Consider the following 10,145-nt stretch of genomic DNA (forward strand, 5'->3'; position numbering starts at 1 on the left):
AGGACCACTCTGTGCATTAGATTGTTTGTCCTGTTGTAGAGTTCTGTCTTCTATTCCCTAAGAGTTCCCACCCCAGGTGTACTCCCTGACCATAAAAGAGGAATAAATAGACACGATAGTGAGACCAGAAAGAGACCAGAAAGAGCCAGGTAATGCACCTCCAGTCTCCTGGCTTCTTAGCTCATGACCTCTGGCACAGCTCCGTTTCCAGGCTGGGGATGCCCTCAGATCTTCTGAGCTCCACCCCTAACTTGCTAGATACCTTTGTGCCTTGGTACATGCAGGACCCTGTGCCTGGACCATCCCTTGTGGGGAGCCTCATCCATGGAATCCCTGTCCTCTAGAACTCCAGGAAGTGCTGAGACCGTGTCACTGGATGGTCAGAAGTTAAGACTGGGCTGCGTGGACATGTATGCACTGAGGGGACACTCAGCTCTTCAGAGGAAACTGGGGGTGGGGGGGGCAAGCAAAAGTGCTCTCTCTTTCTCTCTCCTTCTCCCTTTCTGCCTACAGATTAGGATGTAGCTCTCAGCTATTGCTCCAGCACCTGCCTGCATGTTGTCATGCTGCCAGCCGTGATGATAATGGACTAAGCCTCTGAAACTGTAAGCCAGGCCCAGTTAAATGCTTTCTTTTATAACAGTTGCCTTGGTCATGGTGTCTCTTCACTCACAGCAATAGAACATGGACTAAGGCAGGGTGAATCTTGGTGGAATCTTACTTTAGTTTGTGGCTGAGATCTTATGAGGGGGGAGTAGATGTTGTTTACATTTCCCCAGGGAAGGTGATTCTTGAAACACACCAGAGATTGGCTGTTTCCCTATCCCCTGCTGATTGGGGTAATAGACACAGTTAACCCTTGCTGAGGACTTCTGTGTATCTGGACCCTGGATTGTAGGGAACCACCTTTAGCCCCGGGATAAACTTGCTTATCACCAATAGCCCCACCTTACAGATGCATGGTATGAAGCACAGAAAAGTTACAGGCCTGAGCGAACACACAGCAAATGGGAACTCTGGCACTGATCAGTATCCTTACCTGCTGCCTTACACAATAGAGTTGTGTTCTGGTGGCATGCCAGCCTCCTAAGAAGCCGCTGTCCTCCATTCTGGGGGAGGCTGGGACCAGTGGAGATGGCAGAAACCCTGACTACAGCGTCAGGGTAATGACCCCCCAAGTGAGGCTCTGCAAGGAGATAGAACAACCTAAAAGACTGCCTGGCGCCAGCAATGCAGGGCCACCCATGCCAGCCTTGCGGGAAGGCAGCTGACCTTTACTGTAGAAACCTCCTTTCCTTCCTCCCTCCCTCATGCCCTTCTCCCTCCTTGAATCACAGCGCCTACCCTAGTCCTGATTGTTGCTCAATCCAGGAGCACAGTTCCTGTGGGCTGAGCCTGACTGGCTTGGTCATCTCTTTTCTGCACTTCAAGGGAAAATCAAGATCTTGCACAAGGTCCCCTCCGGCTGGCTGCTGGCAAAGGAAAGGTGCCATGGGACCTCTTCACCAGTTTCTCCTGCTGCTGATCACAGGTGGGACCACAGGAGGGACCTGCCTTCAGCAACACTGCCTTTTCCTCACCTTCCTTGAGCAGATGGCTGGGGTGTGGGGGCGGGGTGGCATGGAGGGGGAACTGTAATGGAGGCTGGAGTCCTGGTACACTCCAGGGTCCTGCTTTGACTCTGCTTTTCTTCCCCACTGGCTCATGTTCTTCACACATCCTCCCCGAAATTAATACTCACCTATAGGAAGGGTAACAAGGGCAGCTGGAATTAATCACTGAAGGAGCTGTGAGAGTGGCACTAGTTATGAGGTAGGGGACTCGTTAAGACACTGCCAAGAGCCCTTAAACACTCAAGAAGCACTTAAACCATAAGTGGAGGGGCAGAATGGGAGAGAAGAGAGAAAGGCAGACTAGGATTTGCGTCTTCCTGGAGCTCCTCCCAGATTCGACCACAGCGCTCTGTGGGAGCTGAGGATGCTGTAGGCTTTATCAGTGTATCCTCACCTGTAATGGACTGACTCGTTCCAGTGTGGCCTGGGTGCCTCCTGTTCCTGCAAAGCCATGGACAAACCCAGGTAGGAGAAGAGGCTGCCCTGCATCTTGTCCCTGCAGCATCTCAGCTGGAAGTGGAAGGAGAGGTAGGGAACCTTAGCCTGTCTCTAGGCAGACTGAGGTCTCTAGCTCTGAAAGGCAGGCCATCAGCTCCCTAATTCCCCCTTTCATGTTCCCATCTCAGTAATAGCTGGAGACAAGATGCAAGAGGTAGAAAGTTTGGCTGAACCCTTGTCCCCCTGCCCTGGCCATAACTTGGGTGCTCCAATGCCATGTCCTCTACCCCCAAAAGGATCCCCAAAATAGCAGTCTCATGTCTCCCCTCAAAATAGCCCTGAGACAAGTCCTTCTTAAAAGAGGAACAGAGCCACAGAAATAGGGAAGCTGAGTTCAAACTTAGGAAAGAGGCATTAAGTATGGATGACTGAGGAGCAGACAGTAAGGTAGGATCAAGGAGGGGGCCATCCCAACCCTCAGGGAACCAGCTTGAGCTCCAAGGATCCATTAACCTTGCTCTCCCGAGATGAAGAGGGCAAAATAGACATCCTGTTCCCATAAGACCAGACGGAAGATGTCTTAAATAGAACCAGAGGGATTTCAAGAGCAAGACACGTCTTAGCCAGCAGGATACTTGACTTGCAAGCATGAGGATCTGTGACTGGATTCACAGGACGCACGAGAAAAGCCAGTTACAGTGTCACATGCCTGTCTCCCAAGAACAGAGACACGAGAGGCAGAGATAGTCAGATCCCTAGGAGCACACAGGCCGGCTTGGTCCACGGTGTGAATTTCTATACTGTGTTAGTTATTGTTTGGTTGCTGTGAGAAAACATCTTAACAAAAGCAGCTCAGCAAAGGAAGGGTCCATTTTGGCTTGTAGCATCGGGGATACACTCCATCCTGGAGGGGACACATGGTGGCCAGAGGCAGCTGTACATTGCACGCTCAGTCAGGAAGCTGAGAGATACACGCAGCCTCTGGTTTCTCTTTGTCCTTTAGACATAGCTAGGGATTTTGGCCCACGAATGTTACTGCCCATAGGTCAGGGTGGATCTTCTTACACAAAAGAACTGAGTCCAGATATTCTCTCATTCATGTTCCTATAGGCTAACCTGACCTAGAAAATCCCTCACAGGCAAGCTCACAGGTTTGCCCCTAGATGATTCTAGAGCCCGTCAGGGAGTCAGTCATTAACCATCTTGCACACGCATGAGATATTCTGTTTCCAACAAAAAGTGGAAGGTACCCAAGAACCAGAGCTTATCCTCATAACCATGCACACGCTGTGCTCACTGTGCTCCTGGAACTGCTTCCAAGCAAGTGGCTGTCTCCTCTGCAGCGCTGTCCCAAGCCCTCAACACCACGGTGCTGCAGGGCATGGCTGGCCAGTCCTTGAGGGTGTCATGTACTTATGACGCCTTGAAGCACTGGGGGAGACGGAAGGCCTGGTGTCGGCAGCTGGGTGAGGAGGGCCCATGCCAGCGTGTGGTGAGCACACACGGTGTGTGGCTGCTGGCCTTCCTGAAGAAGCGGAATGGGAGCACAGTCATCGCAGATGACACCCTTGCTGGAACCGTCACCATCACTCTGAAGAACCTCCAAGCCGGTGACGCTGGCCTTTACCAGTGTCAGAGCCTCCGAGGGCGAGAGGCTGAGGTCCTGCAGAAGGTCCTGGTGGAGGTGCTAGAGGGTGAGTACACAGTAGCTGGGTGCACCTTTGGCTGGTCCTTGGGCCAGGTCTTATTGTTGTGGGACTTTTTCAGGGGGACATAAATAAATGCCCATCCCAGATAAGCCATCACAAATAGGTATAAGAAATGATTCAGTCCAGGTCTAGCTTAGTGAATTTGTGAGTATACTGGGGCTACTTGTAGGTGCCTGGCAATGGTTTATTTACAGGTAACTCAAAAACAACTGTGTCATCTAAAAGAAACATCATCCCAGCATGTATTATGAATAAAAAAAAAAAACAGCAACCTTTGTGCTCCCCGCATCCCTGGGGCTCCCTGCATCCCTGGGGCTTCCTGCATTCCCTGGGGCTCCCTGCATCCCTGAGGCTCCCTGCATCCCTGGGGCTCCCTGCATCCCTGGGGCTCCCTGCATCCCTGGGGCTCCCTGCATCCCTGGGGCTCCCTGCATCCCTGGGGCTCCCTGCATCCCTGAGGCTCCCTGCATCCCTGGGGCTCCCTGCATTCCCTGGAGCTTCCCACATCCCTAGGGCTCCTTGTATCCCTGGGGCTCCCTGCATCCCTGGGGCTCCCTACATCCTTGGAGCTCCTGAGCATCTTGCAGGTCCTAGTTAGAGTCTCCTCTTCTGACAACTGTAATGACAGATATAATCTTGGGGTATGTGTATAAATCCTATAAAGTTCTACGAGGTACCTGAGCCTTGTATGCTTTCCTTACTCTTTGAGTTATATGGCCTTCTCTCCTCCCCTGGCCTTCTCTCCTCCCCCCATGAGGACATGTTTCAGTTCAGAGGAAATTGTTTTACAGCACCCAAGTTCAGGCATATATGTGAAGGGCTATCACCATCTCCCTGCTCTTAGGAAAATATACTGCATGGATCCCATGGTCCTAGAATACTCACTGTATCATGACTCTAGCACACTCACTGTACGTGGGAGCTAAACTCCAGTGTGCCCTCTTCAAGGCACGCCATACTGCCCAGTACAGAGCTGTCCCATCTGCTGGAAGGGCATCTTTCTTTAGTTTATATCAAGACACTGGGTTAGTCCCAGCCTTGTGTCCTTGAACCAGCTAATCTAATTGGCATCCCATTAGTATGTGAGCACTGTGTGTGTGGTTCTTAAAGAGTAGTAGATCAACCCATCCACTCGTTAACCTGGTGCAGAAAAAACACCTCTTGATTGTACCGGGCAATGTGCTGTCTGTCTCTCTACCAGCCTCCCTTGCCTCATCTCTCAAAGGAGATCCTGGGGTACGGCTGTTACCTAACATATACAGACTCCATCCTAAGCACCCCAGAAGAATAGATTTGAAGAGAAATGGTGGTGTCTTTCGGATGCTCTGAACTGAGTTGTGGTGAGGAGAGAGGAGCAGGCCCCTTAAAAAGGAGTCCAGACTTCTGCCTAGTCTACAGGACTAGCAGAGGCCCATAGGCAAGCTGCTTCCAGACTCTGGGTCTCTGCCCACACTGTGGCCTCTACAATGGAATTGAATATCTAGACTCAGTATTTGTCTGAGGTGGGGAGACTGTAGGTTTTAATAAACCCTACCTCCACCACCCTCCTAAAGAGGGGTCCAAGAGATATAACTTCTTGGGGTCTGGTTCAATAGACTTGACCCAGCCCTATACCCCATACTTTACATAACATTTTCATATGGTTTGGTGGTAGTGCCAGTAGTGTAAAGTTTTGGGTTGTTTTCTTTTGTTTTGGGACAGGCTAATGGAGCACTCTCCATCCTCTTGTCTCAGTTCCTTAGTGCTGAGGTCACCATGCCTGACTTGCAGAAGATTTTCAGGCCTCCCAATATTCATTCGCTCTTCATGGGCAAGCAATAAGATGAGAATTGCTGTGAGAGTTGATGCCAGTCGGGTGCCAGGTACTAGGCTGAGTTCTAACCTGGCCACCGTTAAGGAGGTGCTCCCAGCAGCCCCTCTTATGTATGAGTCAGGGTCTTATGTAGTCCAGCCTGGCCTCAAACTCAATCTCTAGCAGAGGGTGACCTTGAACTTCTGATCTTCCTATCTTTTCCAAGTGCTAGGTTCACAGGAACCCTGTGTCATCATTCCTGACTCTTGTGTTAGGGATCAAACCTAGGGCTTTATGCACAGTAGGCAAGCATTCTATCAACTGAGCTACATGTCCAGCCCTCCCTGGTGTCCTCCCTCCTGCCTCTGCCTCCCCTCCCCACTACCGCTACCGGCTACCTACAGCAAAGGATAGGGAATCGACCAGAGGCTAATGACCTGATTTACACAAGACTGGAACCCTGAGGATTTCACTGCATATGCAGGGTCTCTCCCCTCCACCACCAGCAGTGGCCTAAATGGATAGAGGGCTGTGACCTCAATGTTTGTCTATCACAGACCCTCTAGATGACCAAGATGCCGGAGATCTCTGGGTCCCCGAGGAGTCAGAGAGTTTCGAGGGTGCCCAAGTGGAACACAGCACCTCCAGGTACAGTAGTGGTCCCTTCTTAGACCCCTGGCAGTGACTGCGGATGGAGGTCCCAGGGCAAACAGATCAGCAAAGGACAAGATATAGCCTTGTCTAAGTACCCCTTCTACCCACTAGCATATTGATGTTTTGGGGCTAGATATTGAGAAATTGGAGCCCTTTGTAGCAACTCACAAAAGTACATTCAGGGATCCCACAGGTCCCTAAAATTCAGCAATAAATCTCAGTACTTTAGCTTAAAACTGAAGCCCCACTTCTTTGGAAGGACCAGAATCTATTCTGGATGGTCCATTCTGATGCACAAATATAGAAGTGTGTTGGACAACCCCTGAGTACTTGTTCAGCCCCATACCTGTGCACCAACCACATCACCACAGAATCCTATGCAGAAGAGCTCATTGGGGAAGTAGATCCTAAAATTGACAACCGAGTCCCCTGAGACACATGAAGCCCCTCCCCGAACTCCTAGGAATTCCTGGATTCTCCCTATTCCTTCTCCACAGGCAGGTTTCATCCTGTGGGTCATCTCTAGCCTACCATCTTCCTCCTCTTTCCAAGGAATCAAGAGACCTCCTTCCCACCCACCTCCATTCTTCTCCTCCTGGCCTGTGTTCTCCTGAGCAAGTTTCTTGCAGCCAGCATCCTCTGGGCTGTGGCCAGGGGCAGGCAGAAGCCGGAAACACCTGTGGTCAGAGGGCTGGACTGTGGCCAAGATGCTGGGCACCAACTTCAGATCCTCACTGGTGAGTGGGGCAAGCCAAGGGGGACATTGGGCATGGATGGGGGGAGCGATGGGAGCCTTGAGAGGTATCTGTTGCAGGACCCGGAGGTACGTGAGAGAATTCTGAGTGGGAGGAGAACTACAGCTTAAGTCCAGCCAGGAGTCAATCCAGCCTGCATGCTCTCCCCTCCTCCAGCAAGACTTCTGTTTCTGCTACTTTTGCTTCAGAGGCTGCCTCTGCCTCAAGCCCACCTATCCTGGGAGCAGGAATACTGGTGTGTACATCTGTATTGAGTGGGGAAGACAGCTGGATGGTTGTCTGTCAACTTCTGCACTTTGGACATTAAACATTCTCCACACACCAACCCAGGACTGCCTACTCTTTTAGATGGTTCTGTGTGGGTCTATGTTCTGCCCCACTGCTGAGGTGTTGGGTACAGCTGCTGGGGAGGTGAAACCCAGGGAGTGCTTGCCTGTGTCTCCCCGTTCTACCCCCTTGGGCTTTAGGGAAGTGCTGAGACACCACTCAGGGAGTGGGAGAATGCAGTCTGAGATGTAGCAGGTCGAAGTTGGGGTTCTCTGACTCCTGGGAATCCAGTCGCCACTGAGGTGCCACAGAGGAGTTGGGAATGAAGGAATGGGAGTCCATGGGCCCTTGATGAGGCTGGGACCCTTGGGGGCCCACAGGCTGAGAACAACAATAAACATGGGGCTGGGGGAACAGGGAATTCTGGCTTAGATGTCAGTGAAAGTCCTTAGCTTAGCAGCAGTTGTTTGGAAGCACATAGAGGCCTTCTGTGGAAGATTTAGGCAGTGTCTTTGTAGTCAAAGGCTTTCTCCGTGCTCCCAATGGTGCTTCTCAATGAAAGAGACAGTCCATGTTTATCCATACTGTTTATTGACTGTTCGTTGTGGAAAATAGATGCATACCAACTCCTCAGGGTGGACCAGAGATTAAATACCTTTTGCAGAAAGGAATATCTGTAGTAGTAGTAAGCCGGCCCACGGCCTACATGAACCAGGTATTCCTGGAAGGCAGGCTGGGGCTGAAAAAGAGAAAGACTAGCCGGCGAGAAAATAATGAAGCCAAGACAAGTTTTCTCTGATCAAGGCCTACGAGTTTACTAAGAGACTGTGCTTAAAAGGGGGGAGGCCCATCCCCCCGCCAATCCATTCTTGGTGCCTGGAGCCAGCCTGTAGGTGACATGCAGGATAGGATGTGTGTGTCTTGGGAATGTCTCAAGGGTCTCTCAGCAGGTAGCAAAGTCTCAGAGAAGAGCAGCAGTAGTTGACATAACAATATAGCCATCTAAGTCTACACCCCAGGTGATCTCATAGGCTACACCCCAGGTGATCTCATATTCAGTGGCAGCAAAGTCTGAATCAGCCTGCTTCAAGGATGGGGAGGCTACAATTAATATCTGGGAAGGAAAGCTTATTGGCTAAGCCCTCGGGGCCTCTAGGTATCTCATTAGCAGGGAGACCTCCAAACATGTTGGCTACGTGACCAACATGGAGAGTTTAGACACATGCTCCGGGCCAGGAATCTAGAAGGGAGCAGGGGGGGTACCTGAGAGCCTGGGTCCCAGACCTGCTTTACCTTACCAAGTTTCCTGGCACAGTCCACTGTCCCACAGTTCTGTGCCTCATAAAGGTCTTCTTTCTCAGGGCTGGGACTAAACTCATGGTTTTGTGCATGCTACGCAAGAGCTTACTACTAAGATAATTCCCAGAGTCAGATTATATGCCTGGATGAGGAAAAGGAGGGAAAGGTAATAAATTATCTTAGCTTCATTTCTGTTGCTGTAATAAAATAGCCTGTGATAAAATAGTGACAAAAAACCAATTTAGGTGAGACAATGTTTATTTTAACTCATAATTCTAGATTACAGCTCATCTCCGAAGGGAAGTCAAGGCAGCAGGAACCTAAAACACATCCACAGTCAAGAGCAGAAAAAGAACAGATGCAGACCTGCCTGCTTATGCTCAGCTCCTCTCTGTACTGTTACCACTTATAGGCCAGGAGCCCCTGCCTAGGGAATGGTGCTACCCACAGTGGGCTAGGTCTTTCCACAGCAATCAGCATGTAATCTAGACAACCCCCTTAGACATGCCCACAGGTCAATTTCATCTACTCACCCTTCTTTGAGACTTTCTTTGATGATTCTGGATTGTGTTGTGATGACAATTAAAAGTAACCATTTCGGGTGCCATGCCTTCCGTCTCATGGGCTCCAGTCTTTCTATCCTCACTTCCCTTCCTTCCCTACATTTGATCACCAAGTCCTTGTGTGGGATAGCTGGTCATCTTCCTATTCCTCCCCTGGTAGGACTGTCTTCATTGGTTACCCTTGGGTTACAGTTGCCCCCTCCCAGCTCCTGGCTTCGTCCTCTTGTCCCTACTTCTGCTACTCGGGGACATGCAAGCCACTGACTCATCTTTCACCTCCCAGAGCTGTGCTTCCATCTGCAACTTCCCCTCTGGAGAAATGGCAAAGACTAAGTCACAGTATCTGAGCTGGGAACAGATATGTCACAGCCCTAGAAGTACTGAGAGGAAAATGGAGGCTCAGGGAATGAGGGGGGCTTAGTCCTCATCTCTAGTAGAGCCTGAAGATCAAGTTTTCCTTCACATTCATGGCACCTCTCTCTCCAGCTCTATCCTGCTAGTGTGTTTGTGGCTAAGAGCATTTCGACATGTTGTTTTGAGCATTATCTGAGCCCCAGAGATACAGCATAGACTCTGCCCTTGGAGCTCTTGCTCTAGGGAGAGGAGCTGGTGCGTAGTAATAAACACAATAATGTGGGTTATATCCAAAGGCAAAATGTGTTGAGGGAAACTTAAAAATAAATCCGGGTGCAAAGGATACGGGATGTGCCACTTTGAGCAGGACAAAGGGGACATGCAAAGGATGTTAGCAAATACATGAGGGAATTGTGAAGAGAAAGAATTTGAGGCAAAGGGGACAGTCAGGCCTGTGTGAGTCTCTTTAACCCTGTTCCTTTCATCTCTGATGCTGTGATATAGCACCTTGACCAAAAGCAACAGAGGGAGGAAAGGGCTTGTTTCGCTTATAATTCCAAGTTACAGTCCATCAATTTGGGGAAGTTGAGGCAAACTCAAGCAACTACACACATCACATCTTCAGTTGAACGTAGAGAGAAGCGAATGCATCTATTTTGCCTGCTTCATGTGCCCATGTTTACTGAGCTTTCTTCCCTTGT

The 10,145-nt window shown here is 50.2% G+C and overlaps 1 protein-coding gene across 3 annotated transcripts; it reads left to right on the forward strand.

Moving 5' to 3' along the window:
* Positions 1 to 1,124: 1,124 nt before the first annotated feature.
* Positions 1,125 to 7,289, forward strand: Trem2 (triggering receptor expressed on myeloid cells 2). Of its 3 annotated transcripts, XM_029471505.1 has the most exons (6): positions 1,125 to 1,163; positions 1,432 to 1,531; positions 3,395 to 3,745; positions 6,110 to 6,200; positions 6,704 to 6,943; positions 7,021 to 7,273. In XM_029471505.1, exons 2-6 carry the CDS (start codon positions 1,492 to 1,494, stop codon positions 7,046 to 7,048), a joined length of 750 nt encoding a protein of 249 aa, XP_029327365.1. In that variant the 5' UTR covers positions 1,125 to 1,163; positions 1,432 to 1,491; the 3' UTR covers positions 7,049 to 7,273. The 3 variants fall into 3 exon arrangements, with proteins under 3 accessions (XP_029327365.1, XP_021005422.1, XP_021005423.1); XM_021149763.1 differs by lacking the exon at positions 1,125 to 1,163 and having other exon boundaries at positions 1,343 to 1,531; positions 7,021 to 7,289; XM_021149764.1 differs by lacking the exon at positions 1,125 to 1,163 and having other exon boundaries at positions 1,343 to 1,531; positions 6,759 to 6,943; positions 7,021 to 7,286.
* The last annotated feature ends 2,856 nt before the right edge of the window (positions 7,290 to 10,145 follow it).

The sequence above is a fragment of the Mus caroli genome, chromosome 17 (genome assembly GCF_900094665.2).
Source record: "Mus caroli chromosome 17, CAROLI_EIJ_v1.1, whole genome shotgun sequence".
In the NCBI taxonomy this organism is placed as follows: Eukaryota; Metazoa; Chordata; class Mammalia; order Rodentia; family Muridae; genus Mus; species Mus caroli.